We start from the raw sequence: 20,253 nt of genomic DNA, 5'->3' as shown, positions 1-20,253 counted from the left end.
TAGTACTTATGTTGTGCGAGTTAGAATCTGATTTCGGTTGACGATCGGAAGGAAAAATGATATAAAAACAAATAATGTGGACAAGAGTAGATAATAAACGCCACAGCAAGTGGTCGAAAACATGTGGGCTCTGACGAAAATAATAATATTTTTTTGGATTTATGGAACTATGTTTTGTAAGCGCAGAACTGTATCCTCATAAGGATTGTGCTAAATGAGGGGAATAAAACTCTAAGGCATGTTTTGTTATTATGACAAACAAAAGTTTATATTTGCTGGAATGCAATCGGGAATTTCAATAATTGCGAAATTATAACCCTATATAATGAACTATTTGCAAGTTTCCATACCCCTACGTCATGTATGAAAATTGGCTAGAATTTTATTAAGGGAAGTCTGATATAGGTATTAGGTGTTAATTTCAATTTGACACCTTCTGAGAAAAAGAGTCTTGACAGACAGATGGACGGAAAACAAAGTAATACTATACGTGTTCTGTTTTTCCTTTTTCGTAGAAACTCGAGGTTTGTGCATACAGAAATACTTTAGCTGCAGGATAAAGTGAACCTATAGGTAGCAGAAACGAGTACCAACGAATAGAACCCGAATCAATACTATGCCATACGAAGCAGCAGAGACTATCTAGGAAAAGTAACACCCTTAACTAAATAACTCCCTTAACCCCTTTCTCCATTTTTTGTAACTCCCTTTTTGTTTCTGTTTTTTGTTATTGCGGATTAGTATTACGTTGGCTTCCATTTTAAAAGTAAGTACATTAATAAGACTAAGATCTAACTAGGTATTCATAAATAAATCATAACTGTTGCCACTGCTGGGCACAGGCCTCCCCTTAATCAACCGGAGGGGTTATGGATCATACTCCACCACGCTGCTCCACTGTGGGTTGATGAACGTGTTTTTACAGCTAATAGCCGGGATCACATTACTTTTTCAGGCAATCAGTTGATTCAAGTCTGAAAAGTCCTTACCAAACAAAGGACAGTCTCACAAACTGATTTCGATAATGTCCCCATCGGGAATCGAACCCGGACCTCCAGATCGTGAGCCTAACGCTCTAATCATTAAACCACGGCTGTTGTTGCGGAACTAGATATTATAATTTTCAAAATGTTATGGGATTCACTGCAGTATCGTTGGGTCTCTCTTAAAGAATCATTGTTTCTTTGAAATGACTATTTCTACACTCAAACGATTTAAAAATGCCTCGCTGGTTACCAGTGGCGTGGCGTTGTGAATAGATTCTCAGAAACGTTCATCAGGATTTACGACTAGTGCTAGTAAGCGTAAATTACCTAATGGTAGTTATTACTTGTCACACATAAACATAAGAGTGACCGAACAGTACCGATTTTGTGATAGAATAAAAAGAAAAATATGAAAGTAAAATGCCTTTGTCTGCATTGCAACGCGGTATATTGAAAACCAAGTAAGCGCCTTTTTGAAAAATTCACATTTTCATGTGATTTTCCTCAACAAAACCTCAATACATCTTATTTATTTCAATTCGGGTCAAAATTGAGTCAACAATTTTTTCTTGGATTTAAACTAGCTGCTTTATAGCGAGGTGTTGTTAACAAAAATAACATCCGACTGTGATTATTCAAAAAGGTGCTTACTTGGTTTTTATTATAAGGCAACGCAGATAAGCATTTGCTTGTGCATAATGCACACATAACTAGCCTGTTTTTTTATTATTATTTGTATAATTGAGAGGGCTCGAACTGATGCAGCCCGAATGGCCACTGCGACCTATTGTGGCCCAATCCCTACATATTTTTTAGTCTTTTTGGGAGGAAGCTCCATGACCTCCCGGGGATCCATTATGTGGCCCCCTAGCCTGTTAATTTTGAACTTTATTTTATTTCTGTCCTAATTAAATTCATTACTCATGCTGCTTTAGTAGCCAAAGATAATAATTATTTACCTAATAATAACACTGACGCGCTTAGAGCTCTCGGTAATGAATCCGTTCATTACAGGGTTAACCTTTAGTATTGTATTGATCATGCATAGTGCCTGTCAATAGCAACCTATTATAAATCTATGGTGCATGTAGGTACTTTGTCTGTAGTATGTTCAAGCTCATAGTTCAGTGTATGTAGTTACGTACACATGTCATTGTCTCAAATTGTTTTGTTCCTGATGCAACGAGGGACTTTCCAGGTGAAGTTCTTTGAAAATAACATAGATGGCTCAATAAAGTATTTTATCTATCTATCTATCTATGGCGTTGTTGAGTTTAAAATGCTGATAGTACGGCTAGCGGACCAAAGTAAAGAGAAGTATGAAGAGTTGATATTCTCTTTGGCCATAAAGTATTTGCTTTTTCTGGAGTTTGAAATTTTGAACTCTGTTTACCGCTCTATATGAAGATCTTAATGCTACAAACTCGTTTTTTTACTATAATTTTTAGAATATGGTTTACTGGCTGTATGGGTTATGTTCCCTTTGCCTGTCGTACGAACAAAAAAAGCTATGGTTTATAAGTATTAATACAACTTCCTAAACTGATCAACGCCATCTATGTGATGTCTAAAGAACGAAAGCTGGAAAGTCCCTCATTCCATGTATTTTGTATCGTCTAATGGTTTTGGTTGCTTTGTGATTCCTTCAAAATAGCTTTTACTATCGAAGTGGTAACATTTTGCACCTTTTCTAATACGTAATAAGTAATGTAAATTATTTGCGTAAGTGACTTTTTGTTCGAACCTAAGCTAAGTCGAGTAGTTAACCTATGATGTAGCTCTCCTTTTCCCTCACAAGGCGGTAGTCCTGTATGGACTGATGAAGATGTTCGCAGGACGTCACGTCCTTTATATTGTCCCTATTTTCCAATAGTATATCTACCCCTCTCGATATTTGTGTCGGGAATATTTCTAATCACGACGCTGCGATTCGGCCCGGCGGCTGGCCCGTCACAAACATTTGGCGGGCTTCCCACTCGACCAGGGCTGAGGGTTACGAAACATGAACGTATATTTCAAGAAATTACGGTAAACAGCTGAGTCGAATAAAAGTTTGGATTTCATGAGGGCTTGGTGGTACTTATTTTGCTTCTTCATTGTTAGAGAAGGAATGTTGCGCAGTATTGCTTTTAATTTTTTATTGTTGATTTTGATTATGACTAGTATAGTGACATAAACTAAACTCCCCGGGGTAGACAAAGAGACTTAACAAGTCGTCAAAACGAACTTTCATCTGAAGTAGCTACGATAGATGTGACTACTTCTTTTTTAACTATCTTCTTCACTCTGATCTGGTGCCTGCCTACTTGTTTTGGTCTGTTTCTTCATTTTAAATATTCATCTTTTTTTAATTGATAGTGTCTAACCGCGTATCCATACCCATATAAAATAAAAATAAAAAATAAAAATCTTTTATTTCAGACTAATAGTGCCCATTTTTATTTCAGACTAATAGTGCCCATATATATTTTAGAAATTTTTTTTTCGAAAGTTAACAATGTGAAGCACTTGTCTATTTAATAAATACTAATATCTGTCGATGGTGTCTCACCCCTGGCTTGGTAAGACAGCGCGCCCCTGCGCGGAGGGTCTGCGCGGCACCTCTCCCGCGCTATGCACTCCTAGTACTCACCGTGACGTTTCTATCCGACCGTTCGCCCCAGACACGATAGATATTGTTGGATTAGATTCGATTCAGATAAACAGACAAAAATAAAAGATAAAAAAATAATATAAATAGTTGCTCGCTTTGGTGCAATAAAGTGTTTTGTCTACCTTTTTAGAAAACTTGAGTTTCGAGGCTTTAGGAGTATTGATTGAGCAATAAAATGTTCTGGGAATTCACGGAGTAGGTAGGTTCGTATTATAAAACTTCTTTAGGTGAAAGCTAGACAATAAAGAATACTTGGAAAAGTATTTTAGTCTATTATTTTTTTCTTATATTCAAGTCCCGATATCTGTTTATTTATTATTACCGTGATCAATGTTAAGTTTCAAATATTACAAATGCGTCTTAGCTCTATAAGCATTGTTTTGCTTGCCTTAGTCGTAAACATAAATAAGATCTGCCTATGTTGAATGAATAAATAGTACAGATAAATGTAACTTAAATATTTACTTCATTAAAATATCTATTATTAAGGAAATCAAAATAATTCGAATGAACGAATAGGATTCTATGGTAAAAATCTGTTATTGTCAACAAGTCAAAGCAAAAAATTCCCGCGGGTTTTAATAGAATTAATTGACTTCATCATCACCGTTAATTTAAGAAACACGCTCTTGACGGTATAGCATTCTCCATTTTTGTCTATCAAAGACCAGTATTCGCCTTCTCTTTAAAAGGAAAGAGAGGAAGGGGAAGACCAAGAAGAGCTTACATGGAACAAATTAAAGAACTACTTAACAAGTCATACGTAAAAGTTGGGTTTTTTCTTCAGTATTAATAAATTACACTACATATTCCTTTCTGCCACAACACAACTCCTTCTTAGAACTTGTGATGTGAACATTACTTACATTGATGGACTCATTTGTTTAGACATAAACATGTCTTATGAGCCCTTCTGGGTATGCCATGAAGGATAAACCAGCTGTTCTGAGACAAATGGATTTGGCATCGTGAACATCGGTATGTGAGAGACGACTTTAATACCAATCTGACGGCTTGATGAAGCTGTATTGTCTAACTGTTCTACATTTATGTACTTCTGGTACTTGCACTGCTTGTTTTCGAAAGCGATTCATGTTTTTTTTTGTCGTTTATTTTTTTTAATTAATTCTGTTTGGTTTGGGTAATACAAAGAAGGCCAAGTATCGCTGTGTGTGTTAATCAAAATTTCACTCAACAAACAAATAATAAATTGTAGAATTGTTGCAACTAATTACAAAGATATCAAAAGCAGGCGTAAATAATGCATAAAAGTTGCTTAATATACTTCTGTCATCTTTTCATGTCTGGTTAGCAAAATATTTGTTATATAAAAATGCATATATAACGTGGGACTTTCCAGGCTATGTTCACCAAAAACAATATAGATGGCGTTGTACATAATTATTCCAAAATACAAGGTAATGCCAGAACCATATATAAAAATAGTTGTTGCTTGACATTTGGATCGCATTATATGTCTTCTTCTCTTTATTTTGATCAGAATAATGAGTGGAAGATGTAATGATAATGTAAAGTAAAAGATGCATTATGTCTGTTATCCATGAAATTAGAAGGTTAAACGAAGGAAAATCTATACAGCGCTATCTATAATACCTATTGTTTTAACGGAAAGTAACCTGGAAAGTCCCTTGTTCACTTGTGTCTATTATGTTTTACCATAGAGCAACACCTTTGTATTTTACAGATTGTTATCCTTACTCGCTTCTGCTTTTGAATGTCTATCTACAAAACCACTTTTGCTCGTAGTGCCTAACTCTCGCCACAATTTTCAATTTCGTAAAAGCACGCCTAAAATTTCGTATTTAAAATTCACGCAATCCTCTCAACGCATTATCAACTCTTTCTTTTATGCTTTAGGGTGAAATTTGCATTGAGTTTTGTAGCCAGAGGGTGTTTTGAGGGTTTGCATCCCTCGTAGGATTGTTTGAACAGAAATATTGTTGACTTTGTTATTACATGTGTTGACGAATATTTTAGTAGAAACTAGTTGCGTTAGATACTTAGAAATGGTGGCGAAATATTAAGAACTAATTGCTTCATTATTATCATATGGGTATGGGAACTGATGGGATTAATATCGCTAAATCTAATGTACAAAATTGGCTTGATATGCTGGTTACCCGTCATGATACGGTTCTTAGATCTTTAATAATCAAGTGTATTTGTTAATTTGTTTTGTTAAGGTTATTTACCTACGTAGTATTATTCTTTATTGTATGGTTATGTTATCAAGTATTTGCAGTATTTTATAAAATAAATAAAGCAGTGCAGGTATTTCTTTCCGAATCACTTTAATATTGTTTAAGCCGGTGACGGTGTCACGACTCACGACCGTTATCGGTCGCCACATCCGACGCCGGTCTCATGCGTACCATCTATCGTTTCTGCTGCCCTGGTACTTTTTTGTGTAACGCTGTCACTTTCAAAGCGTGGCATATTTTAAATAAAAATTCGTTCAACAAACAGCCTCTTTTCAACTCTATTTAACTTCACATAAAAGTCACGTTTCTTCGCTCCCATCCAACTAAAGGCCGTTTTGTTTAGTCACCTTTAAATTAATGTATGTTCACAGCTTTAAGTGGGATTCCAAATACCATACTCAACAAATCCTTTAAAAAGACTTGTTTGGCTACGTGACTTCCTTGCACTGCGTACGATTCTTTGCAAAATATTATCTGTTACTTCGCCAATCAAAGCAAAGAATTGTCTGTGAGCTTTTTTGCAATTAAAGGATTCGTGATCGAAATATCAAGATACGGTAACAATTCCCATAATAACCGGTGTTCCATTAATGCTAAATACCGGTTGGCGACCAGTCTGCGCGGACGGAGCGTCAGTCTATTTACGCTACGCTTCACTACGCTGCGCTGACCACGCATCGAGACGTGAGGCTATTTTAATTCTAGAATAGGGACATTATTAACTGGCCTAGATTCATTCGCGGGAAAAATAATAATCTCCACGCTAAATTATTCGCAACAAACAAACAAATATGACGGGACATCCAATGGATTATACCGGAATTAATTACATTTTAACGACAAAATCCATCAGTTTCATTTATCGATAATGAAGTATTGGCTATTAGCCAACTTTTTTGTGGAAAATTGCTTTTATTTCTTTGGTCGGAAAATCTAGGTGCATCCGGGTCATTCGGCGTCGGATAAACCCTTTTCTTCAGCGCGCGTGATACTAGGCTAGCAGCGGCTATGAGGAGGTGTATCGGAGCGCCGAGTCGCAATCCGCCGCGAGTGCGAGCGAGACAAGCGTATAGTTGGAATGCTGGCGCAGGAACGTGACGCCGCGGTGAAGGTCAACTGATATGAAACACAGAGTAGTGTAACATACCCCACTGTGTCGACTCGTCTTTAATTCCATAAGAATTAAAAATATTTTACTTGTGAACATACTCGTTCTAGTTATTAAGAAACAATACTTTTAATAGGAAGAGTCGTTTAGGTAAAATAAAAATGATATCTAATTTACCATTTTTTGGATAACTAAAAACTTGCAAATGCTACGTAATAAAAAAGGTTAAAAATAAATTGTAACCTGTTACTATTTCTTACGACAAAACTTAGATTATTTTGCATTTTTAATATAAATCATGTTATTTAATTATTGATGATTAATCTTCAAAATTCATTTTTCATCAAATAGCTTCTCTGCAACGTTCACTACTCTGCGCAATACAACAGTCTGACAGAGACGGCGCGCTGGGTTAGAGTGAGAGGGAGATACCAGCACGTGCTTCCTTCCTTTCATAATCTTCTTTTTACCTTCTCGCGCCGCTGCCGCTCCAATATTACATCTCATTGTGGGAATTTGTTTCGTGAGAAATAGCAGTTTTTTTTCTTATTTTTTAATACTTATTGAGTTTTTTATTGCGAATTCGGATGCGAATTAATTTATTTTATTAATGAACTTAATTATGTATGCGTATTAAAGGCCAATGTGAATTATTGTCAGGTTTTCGGTTAGGGTATGGTATGTTATATAATTTATATTGGAGTTGAATATTTCTGTATAGCACTGAGCTATTCCTTACGTTTTATAATGTAGTAGAGATACGTAAGTTATGGCGGTTGTTTTATTTTTATTTTATTTTTTTGTTGTTACTATTAACATAATAGGTAAAATACCTACTGAGATTCAACATCATCATACTTAAAATTCAAAAATAATTAAATAAAACTTGGTGAACTCGTTTTAAATACAACATTAAATCCAATAGGCTCCTCCAATAAAAGTATCTATTAACCGAAATAACTACTAACTTACTAGGTAATAATAATTCTAACCTAACAACTTCTTTAAACCAGATATTTCTTCCTCGAACCAAACGTCCAAAGCGGTCCAGAACTACCAGGCGCACATAAACTACGAGCAGGTTTTAATATCGCTCCAAATAAATTTCAATTTAAATTAGACGGAACCGGCCAGTTTGCAACCGGTTTCTGATCAGCTGGGTCCGATGTATCTGAATGTATCGATTGAAAGGGCACCAAGTGGGTATCTTTCGGTTTAATGAGTTTCTCTAGGTTACATAAGCCTGGTTATAAGAGCTGAAGATCGCCGACTACGCGGACTTGCGGTTCATCACCAAAAGTTTTTTAAGCAGAAGTCAGTGTTTTATATAGGTAGTGTTTTATTTATACATACGGATGTATTAAAAAAAAAAGAAAAAAAAATCAAATAAAAAAAAAATGAAAAACGAAAAAAAAAAAATTAAATAAATGTGTTGATAAATGTTTCTTGTTTATTTGAAAAGTCCCAGAATGTCAGTTTTATTATAAAGGTTCAGATTTCCAGACATTAACGGGTTTTGGATTTAAAAAGGCATATGGGCCTTACGATATAAAAAATATGGATTTGATATTTATAGTTTTGTAACACTGACTGCGCTCTTATCTACTTACAGAAAAAAAATGCGTTTCAGTATGTAACCTAACCTGTATTGGGCTGGTTTTCCCTTTGCAGGTTGGAATTGGAAGGTTAGATAGGCAGTCGCTTCTTTATAAATCCGGACCTGATAAATCTTCAGATTAGATAAACGGACCCTGTGAAAACGAGATAACGGTAGGGAGGTGATAACTGCTTTTATCTGTGTTAAATCCGAGGAAAGGTCGTCAGTCGATGTCTGCCAAATAGTGCCAAGTGCCCAAATGCACTTGCATTTGCACTAGGGTTGCTAAAAGTTGTCTATCGTTCAACCATTATCTAACATCACATTCAATCACTCATGCAATTGATTGCATTAGTATTGATAACAAGAATATAGACCAATAATTACAGGAATCGATAGTATTGTTAGACAACGCATTATCGAAAGATTCAATAAAACAATCGACTGACAATTGATTAACTGAATTCACTTATCTAATCATAATAATAGATATACCTATATCGTTCTTTTTTTGAGTATTGGACATAGATAATCGTGTTGCTTAAGTTTTGGGCACATTACCTTCCTAAGAATTAACGTTGAAGCGTTGAGCGCAGTGGCACGATTTATTTAGTAGTTAGTAGTAGTTTTTTTTCCGTTATTCTTCTCATTGTGTGGGTTGTGAGGTGGAATACCTACCTCATCAACCCTGGTGTCAGGGTTAGGTAATATAGAGCCGCCAAAGGTCCCTGACATGTAACGATTAGGTACTCACTTACATCAATTACGTAAATAGTAACCGGGTCCACCTTTACTTTTTCCTTTACTTTGGTTCCTTCATTAATACCTAAGTAGATAAGATTAAAGCTTGTTTATAATTTTTGACTTACTGTTTCACTTGTTGATGGAGTGAACAGGATTCAAACTTCCATAGGTACCACTTGGTTTGGTTTACTAGCTATCCTGATTACCTACTTCGATACGTGAAGGAGTATTAAGTATTTTGAGATTTCCGCATTTATTACAAATCAACCATTTTGGTGTTTTATTTAATTTACATCAGGTACTTTATAATTAAAGGTACTTAATTAATTATTTACCTCTAAAGTATTAGTATGGTTTTAAGGTATATTTATCGCATTCTTTTGGAATTGTTTGCACATATTACCTAATATTTTAGGTAGTATAGGTAACTTACCACTGTTAGTCATAAATATTTTACTGTTTTATGAACTATGTATCTGTATAGATACATAGTTCATAGGTATCTATAACGATGTTTACAGTGGAGTAACCTGTGAAACTGTTATAATTATAAATGTAACTACTACCTACCTACTTATAAACACATATGTTACGATGAGAATAGGTTACATACTTATCGACAATGATGATAAGGACAATCAGGAAGAGAAGATCAATATTCCTAATAAGATGGTGAATGGTAATAAATAAGTACTTAACAAAATAGTTTTTACGATACTAGGTATCTCAATATAATAAAATAACAATATTGGAGGGACGCTAATCGTAGGTATATTAAGCGCATGCACAAAATACCTAGTATTAAACAGAACGACCAGCGGGCTTAGCACCGTAAGCGCGGACTCTTTCTCGCCTCGACATACGTCACCCGTCACTCTCTCACAGCACTGCACAGAAAGAGACAGACGATCTCTGTCGCGGCGAGAAAGAGTCGCGTGCATACGGTGCTAGGCCCGCAGTTCACCATAATTAGTGATTATATTTCAATAAAATAACAATTTACAATCGTCTCAATGCGCGGTAAGAATTAGATCTGTCAAAGTGAAGCTAGTGTTGTGACGTTCATTAGCATAGTGACGTATCAGTCGATATTAGGTCGAATTATTTTCTATCTAACAGTAGCAGACATTGCATAAATCGTCTTTTTTACCATTGTTGGGTTTGGTCTGAGCCCTAAGATGGAGGCATTGACGAGGCCTAAGATGGAGCTCGCCCAGAAGGTGCCTGTTCACTCTGGCCTTGAAAGCACTCGGGTTATATGCATTCGAAAATACAGAAGACGGCAAGGAATTCCACTCTCGTCTTCAGTAGACGGACGAGGCTTATGATCCTAATGATAATATTAAGGTTTAGCAAAGAGAGGATACACATTTTATTCCATATTTTACTACCTATTAGGTGTCTCCATACCCTGTCTGCTCCGACCAGCAGAGCTAACATTGGTGCTAATTCCTGTAAACACCATCTAATTTTATTTTAAGTTATATCTGTCCTTTTCTTATCCGCCGAAAAGGAAAGGGACGGGTAATCGACAAGCATAAAATTTATGGAACACACGTCAATTTTAAGCACAAATCTAAAACAACCGTCTAAAAATTCGCCCGGGTTATTCATTTATTTACTTATTCTTCCTAAAATTAAGAGCTGTCAATCATCCGTCCCTTTCCTTTTCAGCGGATAAGAAAATGACAGGTATAACTTAAAGTAAAATTAAGAGATGTCTGCAGGAATCGGGGCCATTATCCATCGATTCAATAAATGTCGAAATCGATAAGTTTTTTCCCTTACATGCGTGTCACGTGATTTTGTTCGTATTTTGACAGAACGATATGACTTATTTGGGTTCACATATACCTAAGCACTCGACAAAACGACATAATTATATCGCCAGAATCGATAAAATTACCGTGACGAATTTTTATCACGTTGTGCATGTCAGCCCTACTGATGGTTATGTTAAAAGATCTTGCAGATGTTGACTCTGACGATTGCGCTAAGCATTAGAACTAGAAAGTTGTTGCAATAAGGTTTTTCGAGATTCAATCCATAAGAGTGGGAGAAATCCTACGTAAGTAGATAAAGTGCTTGCTAATCAACAACCGATTTTAAGATTTCGTTCTATAATGAGCACTATTATCAACACATGGATCAACATTTTATGTTTCTTGTTGGTAGGTTCCTATATGTGAACCTTAAAGTATTTTGTATTTATTTGGTCTTAGAAATAGTAGGTACAGCAATCAAACAGCCGATTGGCTGCATGCAGCTGATTAGTCTCTTCAGCATTTACCTATTGACGTTACAGTAGGTACCTATTAACACTTTCACGGACACAACGCCTACAGGGGATGTCTTGATTCCAAGTGACATACTTACTATTATGAATGAATGGTTAATGACCGGTGGTCAATGTCTGCGAAAGTGTTCAAGAACGAATTATTAAATTGAACTGATTGTTCCTTTTTTAAGTAAGTATTTAGTCCTAAATCATAATTAATGATACATTTAATTGTACAATAAAGAATTTATTCTGAGTTTCTAAACAATACCAAATTTTCAACCAAAATTCGATTCCCTGACAATTTTAATGCAAAATAAGTTTTTAATTAGGAGGTTTCATACGATGTTTTCCTTCACCGAAAAACTCTGTAGGTATTCCAAAGAATGTTTCCAATACATCGATAGGTGCCCCCCTACTGGGCAACCGCACTCATTATATTACTAATTAAGTTGAATTAATTATCAATGTGTGTGTTCATATGTTGCGCGTTGCAGGCACGTCATTGTATTGTCATTCCGCCACAGACGCGGCGCAGGCGGCCATGACGGTGGGCGTGGCCAACGTCCTGTGCGACGATCGCGCCGCCCCCCTGGCGTGGCCGGCACCGCAAGCCCCCGCGCCTCCTGCCCCCCTCTGGCAATACCCGACCGGTAAGACACACCTCCTCGATACTTCTGCGCGCCTGGTAGCTACGCGCCAACTGCATTGCGAGACCGCCGCTTTCAGCAACAACGGAAACTAGGGGAACTGTTATCAAGTAATGCCGCCTATTTGAGAATACCGCCTTTGGTTTCTGCTGCTTTGGTAGCGCCATTGCAACTGAATTTGTCCGGTCAATAGTTTGGGACCGGTTTCTGTAATCCGGCAATGTTTGATCGGCCACCTTTGCGAACTAAGTCGGTCTTGAAAGAGAACTTCTCTAACTGGGTGGTTTATCGCTTGGAGTTTGCGCGTAGCTACTTTGGCGCCTTTCTGAGCTTTGTTTTCATTTTGTTCTAAATACTTTGGTACTGGTAACTTTAATATTATTGTGATTGATACGAGTATTATGTACATATTCGAATAATAATTACTTACTTATAATTATTGTATTTTCTTGTAAGGTACCTACTAGAGATGTCAGTCAAACTTACACCATGAGAGCATCTGTGTTAGGGTTTATTCTACTTTTATTTTACGTACCTACGTAAAGAGATAATGCGAATAAGTAAATCTTACAATCGTAGTAGGTACTTTATTGCTGCACATAGGTATACTTAGGTACACGAAACAAATGTAAAACATACACAAGAAAGATTACACAATCCAACACAATCCCTATCTATCAAGATAGTAATAAGGCCACGAGCATTGTAACGCCCTTACATAGGTCACATTAACTATTTTGACATATTGAGCTGTAAAAAAGTCTCACTAAAATGTCAAATATTACTACTAAAAATATCGTTAACGTCAGAACCATGGGTCTAACTTCCAAGTTCAAAATTTTGAACGTCGAATTTACATAAACTGACAAATCAAATCAGAATCATCATAAATATCATTCATAAATATTTTAGTAGGTACCTACCTAAGTGTTATGTGATTTGCTCAACCACGCGGGATTAGCATGCATGAGTCGCAACCGCAAAGAACTTCTTTTTCTTAATGTCCCTTGGCAATCATCGAATTTCCAAATAAGTACCTACCTACAATCGAATGGTAATTTTCATGATCGTCAATCACTTACCTATTACATTTATCCTGTGTATTAAAATTTAAATTCATAATTAAAAATAGGTACATAGGTACTTACTTAAGTAGTTCTGAATTCAAGTTCAAGCGAGAATCAAAAGAACACAACAGTAAAGTAGAGGTTAGTACCTACCTATCTCACGTTGGGTTTGAATCCCGGTGGGGACATATCACAAAAATCACTTTGTGATCCCTAGTTTGGTTAGGACATTACAGGCTGATCACCTGATTGTCCGAAAGTACCTAAGACGATTCGTGCTTTGGAGGGCACGTTAAGCCGTTCGTCCCGGTTAGGTACTATCTACTTACTGATGTAAGTACGTAGTCGTTACATGAGTCATGTCAGGGACCTTTGGCGGCTCAATAGTAACCCTGACACCAGGGTTGATGATGTTGGTAATCCACCTCACAACTCACACCATAGACGAAGATAAGTATGTAGTTAGTTCTGAATTCAAATTCTGATACACGGTAATTCTAATAAATGGAAATTAGCATAGGTACGTTTGTGCCGAGAATGCGTTGATTGTCGGGGGTCAATAAGAAAATCCTCCTCCTTTCCTTTCTTCCTTGCTTGCTTGCGTGCCATGAAGACTGTTTCGGTGGTGAAGGTAAGCCAACGCAGATATGCAATAAGAAAATAGAAGCCCGCGGACGGGGGACGACAGTGGAATTTTACGTATGCGAGCCGTATTCTTTTTTGTTCTCTCCCAATCTGCATTATTTCTTAATTTCTGAAAAACAAAACCAATACTTTAACCGAAACTGAGGTTCTTAATTTATTCTCATTCACCTTTCATAACAACTTGATCTTTTCAAACCAATGAAATTCAATCCTGTCTTTTAGAGCTCACACTTTTTTATTCTTTTGCGAAGTGCTTTATTTTATTTTGTTGTGTATTATTCATTATCCCATTTTCATTTTGACGGCTTTTTATTACCATCGTGTTGAATTTTGCACTAATTAACACTTATGGAGTTACCGGTTACAAGAGTATCACGTTAAGATATAGATTAGAATAGAATGAACGAACGAATAGTCAAAATTAAATAAATTAAGTAGGTACACGTACATTAAATACCTAATATACCTATAGCAAATCTTCAATTGTTTTGAAAAAAAAAAAAAAAAAACAGAATGACTACGGGGGGATTAAAAAGGCCACGTCGAAGCAATTCATCTTAAAAAGCAATAATTATTTATATTTGACATTTGTTTGCACTGTGCACTATATTTTTATATGCGCAAATGTCAAATTGCAATATTGCTTTTTAAGATTAATTGCTTCGATGTGGTCTTCTAAGCAAGCAAGGCCTCTGTGGTCCAGTGGTTGAGCGTTGGACTCACGATCCGGAGGCCCCGGGTTCGGATCCCGGTGGGAAAATATCACCAAATCACTTAGTGATCCCTAGTTTGGTTAGGACATTACAGGCTGATCACTTGATTGTCCGAAAGTAAGATGATCCATGCTTCGGAAGGCACGTTAAGCCGTTGGTCCCGGTTACTATTTACTGATGTAAGTGAGTAATCGTTACATGAGCCATGTTAGGGGCCTTTGGCGGTTCAATCATAACCCTGACACCAGGGTTGATGAGGCTGGTATTCTACGTCACAACCCACACGATAAGAAGAAGAAGAAGCAAGTACCTAACATAACTGTTTTGTAAACTATAACCAAAACATGAATGTAGAGTGTCATAGAGTATAAAATAAACAAATGAGATAGGCAGGTCTACTACCCAGATTAATTTACCTAATCTACGCGGAAACGCAAGTCGCTATTGGTATGATAGATATCTATTGGTTTTAAAATCCAAATCAAGGAGGTGATAAAGATAGCAGTATCTATGTTCGTCGTAAGCGAATATATTTTATAGGTAGGTATTCAGATAATGACAGATGAGTAATAGATATAGGTACTTACCTGTATCATATTTACTGCTTTAATCTACATAATATAAATAAGATTAAAGATATCGGTTCTGTTATATCTTGTAGGACCTTCAAATACATACGTTATTTATCGTCTCATATCATTTTGTCATGTTTTTAAAAGGCTAATTATACTTAAAGCAGTAAAATTTCGTAAATTTACAGCTCATTCGAAGATCAACACGTAGTGTGCAATAAAATATCCGTTTAGCCGTGTTCATCTACCGCCCGCATGCTCGGCAATGCGTTTCCCCACCATAAATTATGAAAGAGTGAATAAAAGAAACAATAAGGTTTTGTCGATACAATGGCCCCGATTCCTGCAGACACCGCCTAATTTTATATTAAGTTATATCCGTCACTTTCATATCTGTCGAAAAGGAAAGGGACGGATGATTCACAGCTCTTAATTTTAGGAAGAATGAGTAAATGAATGAATACCTAACCCGGGCGAATCAAAAAGGTTTGTCGCTGGTATGCAATCCGTTTGACGTGCTGTCTACTTAACTGTGTCGGGTTATTGACTGATGTAAAATTTTTAGACGATTGTTTTAGATTTGTGCTTAAAATTGACGTGTGTTCCATAAATTTTATGCTTATCGATTACCCGTCCCTTTCCTTTTCGGCGGATAAGAAAATGACAGATATAACTTAAAATAAAATTAGATGGTATTTACAGGAATTAGCACCATTATCGATATACCGCGGTCGACGTGTGGACAGCCCTAACTTTACCCGCTCCGCCTGCTATTCCCCGCCCACTTGCACGTTCCAACCAATGAGCGCGCGTCGTTGCTTCAAAGGCGGGCCTTTATCTTTGCCGCCTCAAGTGTTTTAGTGTTGGGAATTAGTTTTTTGCTTTTACGTTTTTCTTATGGCGCCTTTATAACACGGCGATTATGGGTTGCATTACGTTTTGGAATTTGACATTGCACGCGATTTTAAAAATGGTATAATTATATGCCGACGTTGATAGGCTGATAGCTTAATAATGGATGTGGTGTCATTGGGTTTTGTTGATAGCACTGATGGATATCTGAAGTAATGTGTGGTTTGGTCTAGATTGACGGTAGGAAGTAGCTGTAACGGTTTAAACGTCGTAAAAAGGCTTTATCTTAAAACATGAAGACTAATTATCAGCTTTTCCCTGTCTTTTGTTGGACAAACATGTAAGTAGGTAATCTAAACGTTTCCAGATCTTGTTTTCACGAGGTGTTTTCAGTTGGTAGAACGCTTGCCTCTCACTTTGAGGTCGCAGGTTCGAATCCAGCACAGGCCTAAACCAATGATTGTCGAATCATGCTTGGATCATAAATTACCTATCACGTGCTCAGCGGTGAAGGAAAACATCCTGAGGAAACCCACATTCCCGAGAAATGCATTTTCGGAGGACCTAACCTGTATTGGGTTGGTTTTCCCTTCGCGGGTTGGATGGCAGACAGGCAGCCGCTTCTGTAAAAACCGGACCTGTTAAATCTTCAGGTTAGGTAAGCGGACCCTGTGCAAAACGGTATAATGCTAGGGGGATGAAGATCTCGTATCAGGGCAATCTGCCTACTTACCTCTAGGTACTTACTTCACTACTCCAAATACTTATTTAGTCTTCTGGTGACTTCTGGCTGTGTTCACTTCGATCGACTTTGTGAAAATCAGTTGTGTACCTACTTGTGTCCGTCTGTGTATAAAATAAGATCTCTACTCAGTAGTTGGTAGTTTTGAAAAAAAAAAAACACATCAATGCTAAAGTAAACGTAATGCTCATACATTACTCAGGAATACGTTGACTAACTTTTTACCGCGTACCTCGCCGGCATCGCTATGCCTCGTTTCACCAAATTTAGCCTCAAGTAATCAAGTGAAGATTTCTTAATTACTTACAAGAACCAGCTTTGTGTCGTAAGAAGCGAAGTTAATGTATTTATTTATGTTCTGGAGTGGTTGTACTGCGTTGGCGGTCTATAGTAGTGAGGCACGATGGGTGGTGATGGAGTCCCGATGTGCCGGCAGAGTAGTAGCAGGACAGTAGGATGAGTTCTTCTTATCTGAATACCAACCTCATGAAGGGCCCCTGACGTGGCTCATGTAACGACTACTAACTTACATCAGTAAGTAGTCACCGGGGTCAACGGCTTAACGTGCCTTCCGAAGCACGGATCATCTTTCTTTCGGACAATCAGGTCTGTAATGTCCTATAACCAAACTAGGGATCACAAAGTGATTTTCGTGATGTGTCCCCACCGGGATTTGAACCCGGGACCTCCGGATCGTGAGCCCAACGCTCAACCACTGGACCACGGAGGCCGTCAGATACACTAACACTGTTAGCTCCACCATTATAGACGGCGATACGGCTCACCACGTATCGCGTAGGTCTAACAGAAAGCTCGGTGAGGTGGGGATACTTAGTTCATCTTGCAAGGGATATCCCCATTGGCCATATACGCCTATATACGTTCCACTGCTAGGCACAGGCCTCCCCTCAATCAACCGGAGGGGGTATGTTCCGTGCTTGAGGCACGTTAAGCCGTTGGTCCCGGCTATTAGCCGTAAAAACACATCGACCAACCCGCAGTGGATCAGCGTGGTGGAGTATGCTCCATACCCCCTCCGGTTGATACTACTTAATACATTTAAAAATATAAACATTGGTATTTAAACTTCTATACGTTTTTCAAGTTCGATCTCGAAGCAATCTTCTTCTTCTATAGTGTGGGTTGTGAGGTGGAATACCAACCCCATCAACCCTGGTGTCAGGGTTACTACTGAGCCGCCAAAGGGGCCCCTGACGTGGCTCATGTAACGACTACTAACTTACATCAGTAAGTAGTAACCGGGGCCAACGGCTTAACGTGCCTTCCGAAGCACGGATCATCTTTCTTTCGGACAATCAGGTGATCAGTCTGTAATGTCCTATAACCAAACTAGGGATCACAAAGTGATTTTCGTGATGTGTCCCCACCGGGATTTGAACCCGGGACCTCCGGACCGTGAGCTCAACGCTCAAACCACTGGACCACGGAGGCCGTCTCGAAGCAATGAATGATTCATACTTACACAAAAGAATGCAAGTGTAAATTCTGTACCGTCGGTGAAAAGTAATACAACTCGAGTTGTATCACTTTTGAGTTATTAGCACACACTTCATGTTCAAAAAATTCTCTTTCTTTCTGTCTAATTCTCGTAACTGTAGCTATTATAAATACGGAGATAATTTTCGTGTTTAGTGATATAAGTACTGTTTGTGAAGCATTCATGCTGTTATAACACGTGTAACATAATTCATCTTAACTTGCATTAAAGTGAAATGAAGATTTTCACTAAATATTTTGGTGTAAGTAAATGCAACTCAACATATATTAAAATACACGCAATCCTTGAATTCTCACGGTCCGTGTTTAATGATATAATTTTAGTTGTAACATCAAACACCAAATTTATTTTTTCGTGAAAAGTAATATAAATTAATATATATCAAAATATTTCAGAAAATACGATCTTAGATATCAATAACGTGTCGTGTATAATGATACATACAAGTTCGATTCCATGCGCCACCAGTGTGTATCCTAGGGTGACCTCCGCATAAACCTGTCTATGGGAAGACATTTTGTCTAGAACCACAGCAAACCATATCTGATCCGCATTGCGAATGGGTATAGGTTAAGTTAGTACTTCAGACCAAACCGTGTTTTTTCTCTTTCTGCTATAACCACCTTGTAGTACTTAATTACAGTACCTCAATAAGTTGTGGGTCCTGATCATGGCGTCGTTATCACCATGGCAGGGTTAGTCAAGAGGGGTATTTGAGATTTGTCATAACTGTCGTTAGTCTCCTTCCCTTAGCTCGAAGCATAGCTGTTTTACATAGTTTTCTTGATTACATACAGGTTAAGCGGTGGCAGATTGAACGCTGCGTTCATTGCTAAGGAGGTTGTAGACGTGAAATAATGGCTCCAAATATTATCGAGCTCCAATTAATATGCAAGCCATTCAATACACGCTGGTTAGATCTTTTATGCAAGCGCCGGTAGTGGTATTTTTGAACCTACACAGCCGTAGATGACAGCTCGGCATCGGCAGCATCGGGATCTGCCACAACTTCTCAAGAGAAGATTACCAGTTTCTCAAACACGTTGAATGGTGTAAATTTGTCGAGCTTCCTCATTTTTATAAAGGGAATAACTGCTCTGAACTCTTGAGCACCACAAGTAATATTTGTTTTCTGTATTTTGATTACATAAGAGAGAATTACGCACAGGACTGTGAAAAATGGAAAGAGGAAGGGGAGGCCTTTGCCCAGCAGTGGGATCTTGTAGGATAGATTAGATTAGAATAAATAATTGGCAACACTACGGGCACAACCCCCTTAATTAAACTAGGTCACAAAGTTTGTAAAAATCCCAGGAGGTATTTGAGCTTCTGAAAGGAGTTAGTTGGCTTACATAGTCAATAAAAGCACGCATAATGGACCACTTGTGTTTATGCGGAAAACTGAGCCCATTAAAATAACATTACATATTATGGGACATTCGAGTATTCATTGAGTCAAGTCAGGGGCCTATGGCGGCTCAGTTATAACCCTGACACCAGGGTTGATGGGGTTGGTAATTCACCTCACAATCCACACGATAGAAGAAGAAGAAGATGGGACATTTGCCTATACATGTTGTGCCGACCCCACCTAGAGTGAGATAAGGGCAGGAGGATGATGATGATATAGTGGGAAGTTTGCCCACTTCACAATAGTGGTCCATACGCGAGGATACGCGGAAAGTCCCCCACGTGTGCTTACGTGTAGAGTTTTGCGGAAACGAGCTCATTTAGCTTAACCATAACAGACCATGGTCCATGGTGGTCATGGTCATGGTCTGAGGATAGCCCTGTGTAACCTATAGGTTTGGAGGTGAACCAATGATCTTCATTTTCACTACCTATTCTCATCGTCAACATTGATTCGACTCCGTTTATCGTTCTGTCAATGTTGCGGGCTACCAT

The 20,253-nt window shown here is 37.8% G+C and overlaps 1 protein-coding gene across 3 annotated transcripts in view; it reads left to right on the top strand.

Moving 5' to 3' along the window:
- The window catches only part of LOC126369198 (uncharacterized), a 456,612-nt gene that overhangs the window by 103,362 nt on the left and 332,997 nt on the right, over window positions 1-20,253 (top strand). For 2 of the 3 annotated variants that reach the window (XR_007566668.1, XM_050013495.1), the window contains exon 8: window positions 12,086-12,241. Coding sequence is in view for 2 of the 3 variants with exons in the window: in XM_050013495.1 (XP_049869452.1) it covers window positions 12,086-12,241 (156 nt within the window). In the remaining variant the exon portion in view is untranslated. The remainder of the gene's footprint in view (window positions 1-12,085; window positions 12,242-20,253) is intronic. The other variant, XM_050013496.1, reaches the window with a different exon arrangement.

The sequence above is a fragment of the Pectinophora gossypiella genome, chromosome 8, assembly GCF_024362695.1.
Source record: "Pectinophora gossypiella chromosome 8, ilPecGoss1.1, whole genome shotgun sequence".
Lineage (NCBI taxonomy): Eukaryota > Metazoa > Arthropoda > Insecta > Lepidoptera > Gelechiidae > Pectinophora > Pectinophora gossypiella.
Note: the sequence above shows the minus strand (reverse complement) of the source record. Positions and strands in the feature narration are given on the sequence as shown.